Consider the following 15,566-nt stretch of genomic DNA (forward strand, 5'->3'; position numbering starts at 1 on the left):
CCGAGGCTGTCACACAGCTGCTCCTGCACCCAGCGTGGAGGGCAGCAGCTCTGCCTCCCCTCTGCCCTGCAACCCCAGCCTGGTTCGCTAAAGGCAGCCTGAGAAGTAGGACTGAACCCAGGTACATATATTTTGCACTTTTGATACTGGGGAGGGGGGAAGGTGGGAATTAACTTATTTGGCAAACTTGTCTTTTTTATTTTGTGGTTTTGGGGGGTTTTGGTTGGTTTTTGTATCTGTGACCAGGCACCGGCGCCGTTGCGGTTTAAGACGATGACAGATTCACAACCAAAATAAACTATTTTAATGTGTGATGAGGTGGCTCTTGTGTTTCCATGGACAAACAGATCCCAGGAGCAGTCCCAGCAGGAAATGCAGTCAGAGGTTCCCCTGTCCCCAGACTGAGACCAAAGCTGCCCTCGTGCCCTCCCTTCCTTTACATTCATCCTCCCACTGCTGCATCTTAGTGGGAGGAACCTTTTACCAGCGATGCTCATGTCAGGAGCCCCCTGAGCCGGGTGAGTAATTCCAGCTGTGAAAGCAGAGGCTTTCCCTTGGCTTTCCCTTGCCCAGGAAAAGAAAAGCTCCGGACACCACTTGAACTGTTCAGTCCCATCTGCTCCCTTCTCAGCTTCAGATTTCCCTTTTCTAGGGGTAAATGCTGTTTGTTCCTTACTGCAAAGCTTGGCTGCAATCACGAAGCCTCAGCTGAGCAAACCCTTCCCCTGGGGCAGGCAGGAGCCGCCCTCACATCGTCTTCACCCCAGGGAGAACGCAGAGCATCTCAAAGAGCAGGTTTGCCCCCAGCAGGGCTGTGTTACCTGAAACAGGCAAGAATGGGGGAAAAACCCCAAACCATGGTGGTCAGTGCCTTTGCTAAGCACACTTCTCACTCCACTGTCTTTAGACTCACCAGAGACGTCGTACATGGGTGCGACCTCGACAAGGTCACATCCCACTATGTTCAGGCCTTTGCAGCCACGAATGATCTCCAAAGCCTAGGAAAGAAAACAGGTTTGGGATCAAGAAACACATCAGAGGAAGCGGAATGGTCAGAGCTCTGCTTTTCCCTCGTGCAGGGGGAAACCCAAAGTGTAGAGGTCAAACTGCATCAGTTCATAGAATCCCAGCCTGGTTTGTATTGGAAAGGACCTTAAAGCTCACCCAGTTCCAACCCCTGCCACGGGCAGGGACCCCTTCCACTGGAGCAGCTTGCTCCAAGCCCCTGTGTCCAACCTGGCCTTGAGCACTGCCAGGGATGGGGCAGCCACAGCTTCTCTGGGCACCCCGTGCCAGCGCCTCACCATGTGAGATGTAGATGTAAGGGAGAACCTTAAGTTCATCTCAAGCTGAACTTCCCATTCAAGTTTCAGTGTTCCCTGTTCCAAACCCCCATTCAGCGTTTCCCTTCCTCATCCCTGCTAAGAAATGCTGTGCTCTCAATGCTTCCCTTGCAGCACGACCTCCTGTAATGGGAGCAAAACCATCCCCACCCCTGGCAAAAGACGCTGCCCCCCCCCTCACCTGCGCCGGTGTGAGCCCGGCCACCTCCGGTGTCCCGGTGCCCGGTGCGTATGCAGGGTCCAGCCCATCGATGTCGAAGCTGATGTACACCGGCCGGTCCTGCATCTGCTGCCGCACCTCTGCCATCAGCGGCACCAGGGACCTCATCCAGCACTCCTCGGCAGGGACCACCCTGAACCCCTGCACAGGGACACCCAGGTAGAGCAGATCCCCTGCCCCAGTGGGGATGCCTCATTCCCTGCTCTGCTGATGGCTCAAGGCACTGGGAGTGCTCATCCCAAGGCACAGAAAGGACATTTCCTGCTGAAGTCAAGGGACTTTTACTGACATGGGAATATCAACGGTGGGGAAAAGAAGCAGCTCTTCACTGAGCTTACCTGGTCCCGGCAGTACTTGTAAGGATCGGGATCATAGGAGGAGCCCCGGATGCCGATCTGGACCACGCGCCTGCAGTCCAACAGCCCTTCATCCACACAGCGCCGGAACGGGGTCCCATGGTAGATCTTCTCCCCCAGGGCTCTGTCTGCGGTGTCAGTGTGAGCATCCACATGCACCAGCCCCACAGGACCGTGCCTGGTCGAGACAGGGCGGCCATGTTATTCCCCATCGTGGCAAAGCAGGAACCTTCCCAAAGCTCCTTATCCTACACCTCCAGATCAGAAACATACCTGTCTGCCACGGCCTGCAGGATGGGGTACGTTATGGTGTGATCCCCACCTGCAACAGGACAAGGGAAGAGCGTGTAACACTGCAGGAGGTGCTCAGCACTCACTCACATCACCCAAGTGATGTTTTTCCCTCCTTGCTTTTATCCTGCATTGGTTTATATACCCCAGAGCTTCACTCCCAAAGGAAAATAAGGCTCCCAGGTACAGGCTGCTTCCTCCCTTGTCCTCCCTCCTTGGGAGGACCAGAGATGCAGGACTGCCAGCAGGGCAGCTTATAAACCGGTGTTTGATCGGCCTCTGAGGACACCGTCCCTGACAGTTTGTCCCTCATCACTCCCCACACTCACTTCATCCAGTGATGCCAAGCTGTGACAGGCAGGAACTTGAACACTGGCCCAATTCATGCCCTGTGCAGAGCAGGACGATACTGGGCGCTCACTCAAGCTCGAGGCTTTCCAGAGGGCCACAAACTGCTCTTTGGGTCCTGCTCAACAAAAAGCCCATTGCTGATTGTGTTTAGAGCTGAGCTTTGGGCTGTGCTTGCAGGGGAGCACTGAAATGGGCTCTTGGCTGAGCCAGCCTTGAGTTTGACACAAGAGGCATCAGTGATGGCAGCAATTTGGCAGAGAGACTTCAGCCTGGAGAAGAGAAGCAGCTCCCAGTGTCTGAAGGGGGCTGCAAGGATGCTGGAGAGGGGCTCTTCATTAGGGACTGCAGTGACAGGACAAGGGGTGATGGGTTCAGACTGAAACAGGGGAAGTTCAGGTTGGAGATAAGGCAGAAGCTCTTCCCTGTGAGGGTGCTGAGGCGCTGGCACAGGGTGCCCAGAGAAGCTGTGGCTGCCCCATCCCTGGCAGTGCTCAAGGCCAGCTTGGACACAGGGGCTTGGAGCAACCTGCTCCAGTGGAAGGGGTCCCTGCCCGTGGCAGGGGCTGGAGCTGGAGGAGCTTTAAGGTCCCTTCAACCCAAACCGGGCTGGGGCTCTGTGGAGCTCCCCCCAGCTCAGCAGTGCGGGGCACGGCCATCGCTCGCCTCCTGCCGTGTTCACGCTGCGTGAGCGGAGGGAGCTGGGGTGAGCAGGGACGTGAGGGGGCCGCAGGTCCTTACCCAGGGTGAGGGGCACGCAGCCAGAGCCCACGATGTCCCGGAAGGCGCCGCGGATGAGGCGGCAGCTCTGGGGCAGGCTGTAGGGGCTCACGTTCACGTCCCCGATGTCAGCCACGCGCAGGGAATCGAAGGGGGCAGCGCCGGTGCTGCCGTTGAACCTCCGCAGCAGCGAGGACTCGGCCCGGATCTGCCTCGGGCCGAACCTGCGGACGTGCCGCAGGCGGGAAGCGCGGCCGGGCAAGGTGCCCGAAGCCAGGAATGGCGAGCGCCGTGTCCCCGTCCCCGCCGCGGGCCTTACCTGGCTCCGGGGCGGTTGGACGTGCCCGTGTCCAGCGGGACACCCACGAAGGCCGCATCCAGCCCCGCCGCTGCGTCCTGCACGGGCAGTTTCATCATGGAGCAGATCCCCACGGGCCGCGCCACGGCCTCAGCGCTGGGGGGCACGTGGAAGCGCGAGCCCCAGCGGGCCGGGGGCCTGGGCAGCCCCACGGGCACAGCGGGCGAGGAGCCGGAGGAGGCCGCCGCAGGGGTCACCGGCAGCTCGGGAGCGCAGAGCCCCGCTGCCCGCAGCAGGAGCCTCATCCTGCCCCACGGCGCAGGGCAGGGAGCGCCGGGGAGCGTGGGCTGCAGCGGCGCACACAGCTCCAGGCACCGCTCCTGTGCCTCCCGCTGCTCCCCAGGGACCAAAGTGCACGGGTTCGAGGGGCGGTGGCGCGGGACAAGCGATCGAGGGCGGTTTTGGGGACAGAGGCGCCATGAGGTGAGCTCCGGGCTCTGGAGGTACCCAGCACAGGTCAAACCCCGCTCGGTCTGACCCTGACGTGCTTGAAACCAGGCAGCTCTGGCTCCTGATGCTGCTCCCTGCTCGTGTAGTGACTGGAGCAGGGAGAGAAAGGGCAAGGAGAGGGGTAAATCACGGAGGATGCTCCCAGCAGAAAGCCTGCTCCACGCAGTGGGTTTGGATATGGAATATGCATGTTTTCAATGCCCTGTGTCCTGCTGACCCAGCCCCCTCTCAGATCACAGAACAGCAGAGAGCTGGGAGCAGGGAGCTACCAGGAAAGCACCAGCTTTCACGCACCACCGAGTGCCCAGGACCAGGCCCCGCAGGGAGGCGCAGGTCAGGTCTGCACCAACACCTTCCTCTTCCGCAAGTTTTCTCCCCAAAGAATTCATTTCCTCTGATCTCCCAGGCTCTTTGCTGAGCTCCATGAACAGGGCTGGTCCCTGCCTGGGGGCTGCTGAACAAGGCGCTGGGTCAGTGCGTGAGACGCTGATGGCGCGTTTATTACTGCAGGATGCCGAGGGCTATCGGCCATTGACACACGTTGTCATCGACCTGGGAACTGCAGGAGCAGACAGGAGAAATGGGCACATTCAGGAGGCAAAGTCCATTCCTTTCCAGGAAGCTCCACTTGGGGGATAAAGGAACGTGTTCCACAGACAGCACCATAAAGAGCTGATCTTTAAAGGCAGCACAAAACCGGGGCTACGCTGGCCCAGTGCATCTGCAGCCTAAAGCCCAGACCCACCAAACAGACACACGAGGCTGAGAGACCCCATGCAGCAGAGAAGCATAAACCAGTTTATTGTGCAGCAATAACTTCCTGCCCATGTTCCTCTAAACACTATTCTAGACATGAAAACGAACGATGGCTTCATAAACGTGACTGTTGTTGTTCAAACCTTGATGTGTCCTCCCCAACCAAAGGGTATTACATCATTGAAAAACAGGTCAGCGAAACAGAAGAGCATTACGCTCTGCTCCACTGCTCAGCCCCATTTTAACGCAGTAGCCTGACTCGGCTACACCAGTCAAGACACAAACCTCAGAGGGGTTTGAGCTCAAAGTGCTTCACGTACAGCTCCTGGGGCGTTTCATGGTGTGTTCTCGTCAGCAGTGACACTTGTTACCAGGCAGCACCTCACTAGGAGGCTTTGCCTGGCACTCCACAGCAAGAGCCATCCATGGCTGCAGAGGAACAGCACCCTCAGGGCACCACTGGATTCCCTAAGGACAGAGTTCCCACATCCCTTTGCCGGCTTGGCTTTCTCCATGTATTGTTTCAATCTGTGATGCTTCAGTGGGAAGAGCAGTTCGACAGTGCCTCCTCCCCACACACCCTCTTCTTCATTCAACACACAACTTGGAAGTCAACTCAGAATTCCCAAACGTGATCAAACCCAACCACGAACCTCAGGACAAGGTCTGCACAGCCTCACACCAAGACAGTAATGAAGCAAAGGCATTTCCTCTAGCAGGAGAGAAAAGCAGCGTGTGCTAATGCTAGAGAGAGACTCAACCTCTTACACACAGGCCTGCAAGTTTGTTCCCTAAAGTGCTGCAGGATTCCAGGCAGGCAGAAAAGACAGACTCCCATGTGCCCCAATAGAGCCATTTATCATGGGCTTGTGCTGCACTCAGAGCGGCTCCGCCAGGCCAGCAGCAGGAATGTGGCTGCCCAGAGCTCTTCATACTCGAGGTTTGCCAGAAAGCACATCTTCATCTTGGTTTCCACCAGGCTTTTACCCACCAGCCCCTCCGTGAGCAGCGTGGCTGCAGACTGGCACAGGAGCCAAGTGACCATCTGGTCGGGTTTCAGGGCCTGGGTCGCCAGGATGCTTCCACCCCAGAGGCTCAAGTGAAGCACGTTGGCAGCAACCCTGGCAGAGAGTCTCTGCAAAAGGACGGAGAGGGGGGATGAGCTGCTCCTGCTGCGCTGCCATGTAGCACCCACGCTGCCCAAAGAGCCCCAGGCCTCCTCTAAGGAATCAGTCCTATGAATTGAAAAGCTCCTTGTGTCTATTAATATTGGGCAGCTGCATGGACCCCCCAATTCCCTAACACAAAAATCCACTGAAATCACAGAATCCCAGCCTGGTTTGTGTTGGAAGGGACCTCAAAGCTCACCCAGCTCCAACCCCTGCCACGGGCAGGGACCCCTTCCACTGGAGCAGCTTGCTCCAAGCCCCTGTGTCCAACCTGGCCTTGAGCACTGCCAGGGATGGGGCAGCCACAGCTTCTCTGGGCACCCTGTGCCAGCGCCTCAGCACCCTCACAGGGAAGAGCTTCTGCCTAAGAGCTCATCTCAGTCTCCCCTCGGGCAGGTTCAAGCCATTCCCCTTGGCCTATCACTGAACCTATGCAGGGACATCTTTGATGTGCAGTGGCACAGCAGCAAAGACTTTTTGCTCGCCTTTCTTGTTACCCAGATTACAATGACATCTGGATTACAGCCCCCTGAATCTGTAGCCCTCCATGGTGATCTACAGTCAGATGACAGAGGTCTTCAAGACATCTTCTTACCTTGTTGGGATCCCTCCGAAGCAGCATCTTTATCACTTGCTTCACCTCGAGGGGCACATGGTCGGGCAGGCTGGGCAGCTGATCTTCACGGTAGCTTCTGCTTTCCAGAGCCGAGGCCCCGTGGCCATAGAAAGGATTGGCCAGGCCAAGGATTTCATAGGCGATGGCTCCAACAGCCCAAGCATCAGATTTGCTGTAGTTGATCACTGTGCCTGGACCAGGCGAGGCTGTGATCACCTGCCACAGAGATGCGGGTGCTCAGGCAAACAGCTCTAGTGTGGGCTCTATGCTGACACTGATTTCCAAGGCTTCAGTCAGCATTCCCACAGTCATAAACTGAGAGAGACTGAACCCAAAGCTGTTTCATCTAAATCTCTGGTCTAAATATTCCTTTTGGCATGGCCATAGCCTTTGGCATTGCTCAAACTACTAGGACACTGGGAGGAACTGCTCACTGCACCCATGCTTTAGTCATCGCTCCTGACCAGCATTCCCAAGGGCCGTTTCACACTGGGATTTCAGACAGGCAGGCAACAGGCAGATGAACTGCACCAGCACTTGCAAGACCAGGTTAAGCAGACAGTTAAGGGTGTCTTCGCTTTTGTTAGGGTTATTATCAGAGAATAAAGAGAACAATAAATAATTTCACAGCCACCTGAACTTCACCCAAAAACTACTGCTGCAACACAAGGAGTTTATCTGCATAAACTTCGTCAACAGCTACATAGGAAGGGCCCTGAGAGAAAAAAAGCAAGCTTTCTGTGGGACAGGTCAATTCTGCTTCTAACAGTGACTGGTTACGTTTCACCCTTTAGAGCTCAAGGCGTTGGTTCCACAACTGCTCAGCACGGGTCTGAAGAGGACCTCCTTCTTTAATGCAGAGATGTTTAGCAAGCATAACTCAAGACACAGACCTCCTACACTGCCTGAGGGGATGCTGCTTGCCGTGGGTGACATTAGTTATGCAGGCACCAGCAACAGGTCGTTCTTGCATGACCAAGTTATGTCAATAAGGAGGAACAGGCAGAATATCGATCTGACAGCAGAGGCTTTCAGGAGGTATCATGGGAACACACCAGAGAGCATTGGTGTGTACACACGGGGGAAGGCTCAGGGACAAATCCCAGCAAAGCAATGTGCATGCACCCCCTCTGCCCCTTTTAGATTTAATCCCACCCTTTTTCAAGTTCCAGTCACAGCCTGCACCAGAGGGTGGAGCTTTTCATCCTGACAGCAGGACAAGACAAACCACTGCTACAAGGGGGATGTACCTCGGGTGCCATAAGACAGCCATTGCCGCCCCGATCCACGTAAGAGCTGGTGAAAGGCAGTCTCAAGCCGATGTTTTCATCTGCCAAACAGCAACCAAAGTCTGTGATCACCAGCCAGGGGCAGCCAGCTGCAAATGACACAGGGGAGCAGAGTCAGCATCTGTTTTGGGAGGACATGGTGGTAGCTGCCACAGGCAGGGACCCCTTCCACTGGAGCAGCTTGCTCCAAGCCCCTGTGTCCAACCTGGCCTTGAGCACTGCCAGGGATGGGGCAGCCACAGCTTCTCTGGGCACCCTGTGCCAGTGCCTCAGCACCCTCACAGGGCAGAACTTGTGCCTTATCTCCAGCCTGAACCTCCCCTCTTTCAGTTTGAGCCCAGCACCCCTTGTCCTATCACTACGGTCCCTGATGAAGAGTCCCTCTCCAGCTGCTTTTGACTTTGACACTGCTGGTCCCTTTGCCTTCCAACCCATGTTCCGTCACCCCATAACCTCACCATGAGGTGAGATTTTAAGATTTACTCTGTGTGATTCAGCTAGTGAGATGAGAGCCAAGAGTCTGAGCAAAGGCATCTCCAGCATCACAAATGCAGCGCTACTCTACACCCATCTGCTGGTTCACTGTGTTATGAAGTGGATCACCTCAGCAATATGCTGCATCTCTCCACCTGATTACAGCACAACGTTCCTTTCAAGCCTGTTTTAATGATCCAAAAAATGAGACACAGTCATCTATCAGTGAGGTCCCCAGTGCTGCAGTGACAGCAAGCAGTAAGCTAAAAACCAAACCTGAGACTCTTCAAAGGGTTTGATGCTTGCTCTTCCCCCAAACCTGGGTAGAACTTCCCTGAACACCTTCACAAATACAGCAGTTCTGTGCCTGACTTCATTGGCATTTGACTACATACCAGAATCAAATTCAACCAGGATGTTGTCAGACTTCAGGTCTCTGTGTGCTATTCCGTGGTGAACAAGATGGTCCACACCTTCCAAGAGCTGTAAAATCATCATCGTGGAGAGACAAACATCTGGGCTGTTCTCCCCCAGATACTGGCGCAGCGTGCAGGGATAACTAGTGAGAACAAGGAAAAGCTTGGAACCAGAATCCTGGAAGCTTACGGCTCGTAGTTCAACCTCAGTGCTGACTGGCTGGGAATACAGCACTTGGATGGGCCAGATTCCTGCTGACCTCCACAATGCCTTCCCACCTCCCAGCCTCACCGTGACACCACATCCCTGTCATAGAATCATAGAACAATTAGGGTTGGAAAGCGACTTAAGATCATCCAGTTCCAACGCCCTGTCTGCTGTTCTTAAACCCTCTGTTTTGCACCAACACCCACCACTGAGCTCAACAACCATGAATAAAAGCAGCCTCTTGAACAGGGACTCGGGGTACACAGTGGTCACTCTTGCAGGTTTTTATGTAGTGGTGTTCTCTTTTACATGAAAGAGGAGGCAGCTTAATAATGCATCTTGTATGAGCAAAATGCATCGGGAGAAAGAACACGGAATAGAGAGAGGACAGAGTGCTTCTCCAGACAGAGGCAGAACAAAAGAGTGGGAAACAGAAGGTGCTTTTAGGTCATGCCACTGCAATACCCATTCAAAACCAAAACCCAATAGAGAAAGCCAAGCCACAGAGTGCTCATAAATCTCATCAATGATTCTGCTCTGTCTCTAGCGGTGTGTTCAGACCAGGGGTGAAATTCAGCCTCAGAAGGGCAGACAAATGGGGACAGGCTGCACATTTCTGACTTTAATTTGGGGTAATTATTGAACAGCTTGTTTTCATTGTCGAACAGGAGTTCACATCTCAAGGACTTGGAACAGGTCACAGGAGGTGTTTCCAAGAGCACACTCTGCTTTTTGGCAGCAGCCCAGAGCAACCTTTCACAAGGACCCATGCAGCAGCAGCAGAACACAGAGTCTCACAAAAAGCCTGAGTCACATTAACAAGCTGCTCTGTACCTACTTCTTCATCACCAGGAAGAGTGTGCGGCTGTGACCGATCCCTCTGGGATTCAGGCTTAATGGAAGAACATCAGGATAGTCTGCAAAGGCTCCAGGCAGCAAAGGGACAGAGGATGTGAATGCTCGGATCACCTGGATTATATTGGGATGAGGCTGCAACTTTTTCCTTCCAAGGATGGGTTTCCTGTGCAGAAGTGCAGATACCATCAGTCTCCCAGTCAGCTCTGATTTATCAGACACAGCTCTGCTGTTTCTGCAATTACTTTTCATTAACAAGTCCCATCCTCCCCATCAAAGAGTTCCAAAGCAGTGTGCAAACATGTTTATTCTGCACTGAAATCCTTCTTAGAGAGAGCATTAGGGCAGCCCAGTGCACATTACAGGGCTGCACATTAAGCACATACTCAAAGGTTCACATCCTGGAAACCATTCAGTTAGCAAGAACAGGGATAGGAACCTCCCTGCCCTCATGGCCCATTTCCTAACTGGTTTACCACGCTGATTCAAAGCGGATCTACCACAGCCGTGGGCAGGTCCCAGCACCACTGGTGGCTGTTAGTAGGGCTCTGCCATAACTGGATTTCCCTATATACAAAGGCCAAATGGGAAACAGTGGTGCTTTACCAGCGCTGCAAACAAAGCTATGCTGAAAACCCTTACCATGCAGCCTTTCATTTTACTCAAACCCTAGCAGCCCTTCCATGCTGCTAATAAAGGCAGAGCTGCTTCCTGATTCAAAAAGAACTACAACAACTTCAGAGAAAAATAAGCACAATTACTTTAGTAGATATCAAATAAAGGTCAACTTTACATTGGGCATTATCAATTCAGACTATATTCTATGGCACAGGCAGGAAGCACTCACTACAACGGAAGGTGGATTACCTATTTGTGTCTGCAAAACAGATCCCTCCCCCCTCTCATCCCCTGAATGTCAAATAGCCCTTTGGCTGCTCTGTGGCATTCTCAGTGCCACCGATGTGTTGGCAGCCGAGAGGGATTTGAAATGTAAATGGGACAATCAGGACCGAGGACTCCATTGTTCCAAACCGAACACAAAGATGCATTTTTGAACAAGCAGACAGCTAACTCAGGGTCATTTAAAAGCTTCTGTGCGGTTTTCCACCTTCATGCTGTCTGCTCGCTTCTCATCCAGGTGAAAGAGAGATAACAGAGTCGTTTCCCACCTTCTTTCTCACCACCTTCCCTGTGCTACAAGTTCCAGCCTTTCGGCCCAGCACACATTTTACAAGCAAACCACTTCTACAGTAATACAGCCAATTGTTTGATGTTTAATATGCACTTTGCATATGGAGAAACTGAGGCATGGCGCATGGTAGTGCCTGGCCCCAGTCACCCATCAGGCCACTGGCAGGTCCTCAGTTGGTCCCCAGTCATCAGCATACCCGCCCAACACCCTCCTGGACTACACCACTCAAGACAGTGCAGTTTAACTGTAAGTACTCCCAACACACCACGCACCGTGCCACAGTCTGCTCCTCAGAGGAAGGACTGTGTTAAATCACTATTTAACAGCAGAACTGCTGTGTGTGTGGTTTCCTAACTCTGCTGCAGGCACACCAGAGGAAAAGCCCCGAGGCAGCCCCATTCCTGAGTGATGTTTGAGGTGCTGTAGAGATTGAAAAAGCCCTTTAAGAGCATCAAGCCCAGCCATAATCCCAAGGCTTTGTTTTTATCTACTTTCAGGAGCTATTCTAGAAACCTGTGGCCATCTTAACACCACACATGTGCTGCAAAATGAACTAGCATGTCACCATCTGCCTTTTCCATACCGACTGTACCTGCGTCCAGGGATGGCTCCGTATTCTCCAGCTAAGGCAACCCCTGTGGCTGGAACAAGCTCTCGGCCCATAGCATCAAGGATGGCTTCGCTTGAGGAACCAGCCTGCAACAGCAATTACACACCACATTGATTTAAGCTCTAAAACCACCCAGCCTCAATAGAGTCAGAAAGCAGACAATCCTGATGCTGGTGCTGTATCTGCAGTTAGATGAGACTGAAGGGACTTCCTGCTCTACTTGGAAATCAGGGAAGGCAACTAACTGCTTAAAGCATTTACCGAGGGATGTGGCAAGGCCTTTACTTGCATGAAGAAATTCAGCTGTCTCTTCAAATGCATCCTTGGCTGTTAGCTGTATGCTAACACTCACTTTGAGCTTCAAAACCTGACTGAAAAGCTCACAGCTAAATGCCAGGGCACTTCTTGAGCCCAAGGGATTGCAAACATTGGTGTTTTGGAAGACTCTCTTAGAACTGTCACATCAAGTACTATGAAACCTCTCCCATGGGAAAAGCCACACGGAGCTTGTGAAATGGGGAACAGCCACACTGAGGGACTGGATCACCAGAGCCACACGGGCTGGGAAACATGAGCACAGATCTCATCTACCCACTTCACAGCCCAGGGAGCCAGCATGCAGGTTACTGTCCCATGCCCTGACTACAGCTTCACTCGGCTGCACTTGGCAGAAGAAAAACCTCTCTCTGTCCTGACGACAAGGACACTGATTCCTGAAGCAGTGGCAGCAGTGGCTTTCCCAACCTTACTCCTTGCCATGACAGCCAGCTCCAGAAAAGCTTTCTCCCAAACCCATCACCTTCATAACCAACAACTCCACCAGCAGCAGCTCCCGATGCCGATCCCAGAGGAATAACGAATGCTTAATTACCTTGCTCTGGGATTGCTCACCACAATGGACGTCTCCAGTGTCACTTATCAACAGCTTTGTTTTGACAAGCTCATCGTGCACTACATAATTAGCACTTTCAACACTTCAGCGTTAAACATTCCAGACTCTCCCAGTGACAGACGAGGCACCGACTCCTTACCGAAATGTTCCACATCATTTTGATAGCTAATGGAAAAGCCTCCTTCGGTTGGTGTTTCACTACGGGCTCCTCTTCTGCTGCCTGTGAAGCTGAGCCATGCCCTGCGAGATGCCTGCTCTCCACACAGCCCTGACCATGGCGGGAGAAAGGAATAGCTGCTTCATACACCGCGGCGCTGCAGCCCTTCCCGATGGGCTGGCCAATGAGATATTCCTCCAGCTTGAAGCCCTGCCAGCGGAGGCAGCTCAGGGGATCTTTCTGTGGCTTGTTCTTCCCAACAAACACGGTCTGAAAGGAAGAAGAAATGATAAAACCCCCACTTGGTTATTCAAGAACTCCCAGGGAAGAACTCTCCCGCTGGTGAAGCAGTATCTTGCATTCTGTTGGGTTGGACCAACCTGGAAAGCCATTATCAGGCTCTACCCATGAGGTTCAAATCAATGTAACCAGAGAGAAAATAATGAGCAGACCATGTATTTTTTTCTGAAACAAATAACCCCTAAAATAGTCTTTACCAAAGGTGCCCTTTCCGAGGGTGATGAGGACACGCAGGAAAAAGGAGGAATGGGGAGGAGAATTCATCTGCTAATCTAGAATGTAAATAAGTTTGGTGGAGGCAAGTCTAACTAAATCATAGAATCACAGAATCATAGAACAGTTAAGGTTGGAAAGGACCTCAAGATCATCCAGTTCCAACCCCCTGCCATGGGCAGGGACACCTCACACTAAACCATCCCACACAAGGCTTCATCCAACCTGGCCTTGAACACCGCCAGGGATGGAGCACTCACAACCCCCCTGGGCAACCCATTCCAGTGCCTCAGCACCCTAACAGGAAAGAATTTCCTCCTTATATCATGGAATCACTGAATGGTTTGGATTGGAAGGGACCTCAAAGCTCATCCAGTTCCACTCCCCGCAACAGGCAGGGACCCCTTCCACTGGAGCAGCTTGCTCCAAGCCGCTGTGTCCAACCTGGCCTTGAGCACTGCCAGGGATGGGACAGGCACAAGATGTGAGAGAACAAAGAACAGGAAAGCACAGAGCAGTCACAGCCCTACAGGCCTGGCAGTGCCAGAGCTCTCAGCTGCAGTGGCTGGCTGAGGAATGTGCCCCAGGAGGGGCAGTGGAAGGGGAAGACAGCAAATGTAACTGCCCAGCAAGGGCAGGGAGGGAAAGCATCCCGGGAAACCTGAGGGAGAGGCAGATCCTCAGCAGGAACGTGCTGGTCCCTGGCTAGCAGTGAGCGCTGGCTCCCAACACCAAAGATCTATTTTTACCCATGAAATCTGTTCAGCACCATCCGTCCTGGTGCCCTGCCAGCACCGCCTGCCTTGGGAAGAGGGGACAACCCTGAGGGCTCAGCACCAGCCTCTGGGACACGAGACATCCATCACCAGGGCCAGGACCCCCTCCCTTTGTGGGGGACAGGGAGTGAGTGGGTCCCCACAATGAGGATCCTCCAGTATCACCTTTAGGGCTGCTGACAGGGCTGTTTCCCCAGTACCCTGTTTTATGGGGTGTCTGTGGGGCTCCCCACAGCCCTGATCCCCACTGAGTCCCATGAAAGATGTCTGGGGGGCTCCACACAGCCCTGACCCCCACTGCCCTCCATGAGGGGTGTCTGTGGGGCTCCCCACAGCCCTGACCTCCATTGCCCTCCATGAGGGGTGTCTGTGGGGCTCCCCACAGCCCTGACCTCCATTGCCCTCCATGAGGGGTGTCTGTGGGGCTCCCCACAGCCCTGACCCCCACTGCCCCCCACTGGGCTCCGTTCAGTGCCGCCGCGCCAGGCCCCGCAGCCCCGGCTCCCCGCACCTGGATGTGCCTGCACGCAGCCTCCGCCCGCCGCTGCTCCTCCAGACGCGGCTCCACCATCCCCAGCGCCATGGCCAGCGCCAGGCAGGCCCCGCCGCGGCCCCGCAGCGCCGCGGCCGCCAGCCCGCGGGCCGGGCCGGGCAGCAGCAGGCGGCGGGCGGCGGGCAGCCAGGACAGCCACGGCTGCCACCGGGACGGGGACGGGGACGGGACGGAGCGGGGCTCGGGGCGCGGGTCCGGCCGTGGGGCGCAGCGCAGGCGGCAGCGCGGGAGCAGCCGCAGGGCCCGGGCGAGGAGGAGCCGAAACGCCATAGCGGCCGGCCCGCAACGGCGAGGGGAGGGGCGGGGCGAGGGGCGAGGGGCGGGGCGAGGGGCGAGGGGCGGGGCGAGGGGCGAGGGGCGGGGCGGGGCGAGGGGCGGGGCGGGGCGAGGGGCGGGGCGGGGCGAGGGGCGGGGCGGGGCGAGGGGCGGGGCGGGGCGAGGGGCGGGGCGGGGCGAGGGGCGGGGCGGGGCGAGGGGCGGGGCGGGGCATGGAGCAGAATGGACTGGGGCGTGGAGCGGGGCCCTGAGAGGGCGCGGAGCCGGGCCCCCGCTGCGCGCTGTCCTGGGCACAGCCCGGGCCCGGCGGGGCGTGGAGCCGAGCGCAGCCGAGGTACTGCCCGGTGCGCCCAGGACAAGCTGGGTGTGCCTTGTGCTCGGCGCAGCCCGGGGCTCGGCAGGGCAAGGAGCACAGCACTGCCCCGGGCACAGCCCGGTGCGCGAGAGAGCCCGCTGCAAGGCTGGGCACATAGAATCACGGTGGTTTGTGTTGGAAGGGACCTTAAAGCTCACCCAGCTCCAACCACGGGCAGGGACCCCTTCCACTGGAGCAGCTTGCTCCAAGCCCCTGTGTCCAACCTGGCCTTGAGCACTGCCAGGGATGGGGCAGCCACGGCTTCTCTGGGCACCCTGTGCCAGCGCCTCAGCACCCTCACATCCCAGGTCAGAGCTGGGCATGACCCATGCAGCGGAGGGCAGTAGGGGCATGGCCCATGCAGCGGAGGGCA

General features: G+C 55.4%; 2 protein-coding genes across 2 annotated transcripts; both read right to left on the reverse strand.

Annotated features, from left to right (window-relative positions):
* Positions 1–281: 281 nt before the first annotated feature.
* On the reverse strand, positions 282–3,998 carry AGMAT (agmatinase (putative)). Its single transcript, XM_065696827.1, has 7 exons — positions 3,598–3,998; positions 3,300–3,502; positions 2,193–2,241; positions 1,902–2,097; positions 1,525–1,704; positions 914–998; positions 282–821 (listed from the first exon to the last, which is right to left on the reverse strand). The coding sequence occupies exons 1-7, from the start codon at positions 3,879–3,881 to the stop codon at positions 748–750; spliced, it is 1,071 nt and encodes a 356-aa protein (XP_065552899.1). The 5' UTR covers positions 3,882–3,998; the 3' UTR covers positions 282–747.
* An 863-nt stretch (positions 3,999–4,861) lies between these two features.
* PINK1 (PTEN induced kinase 1) lies at positions 4,862–14,874 on the reverse strand. The gene is made up of 8 exons (XM_065696825.1): positions 14,521–14,874; positions 12,703–12,990; positions 11,654–11,757; positions 9,853–10,035; positions 8,786–8,949; positions 7,878–8,005; positions 6,607–6,843; positions 4,862–5,977 (listed from the first exon to the last, which is right to left on the reverse strand). The coding sequence occupies exons 1-8, from the start codon at positions 14,830–14,832 to the stop codon at positions 5,702–5,704; spliced, it is 1,692 nt and encodes a 563-aa protein (XP_065552897.1). The 5' UTR covers positions 14,833–14,874; the 3' UTR covers positions 4,862–5,701.
* Positions 14,875–15,566: the final 692 nt, after the last annotated feature.

This window comes from Lathamus discolor, chromosome 16 (genome assembly GCF_037157495.1).
Source record: "Lathamus discolor isolate bLatDis1 chromosome 16, bLatDis1.hap1, whole genome shotgun sequence".
NCBI lineage: Eukaryota > Metazoa > Chordata > Aves > Psittaciformes > Psittacidae > Lathamus > Lathamus discolor.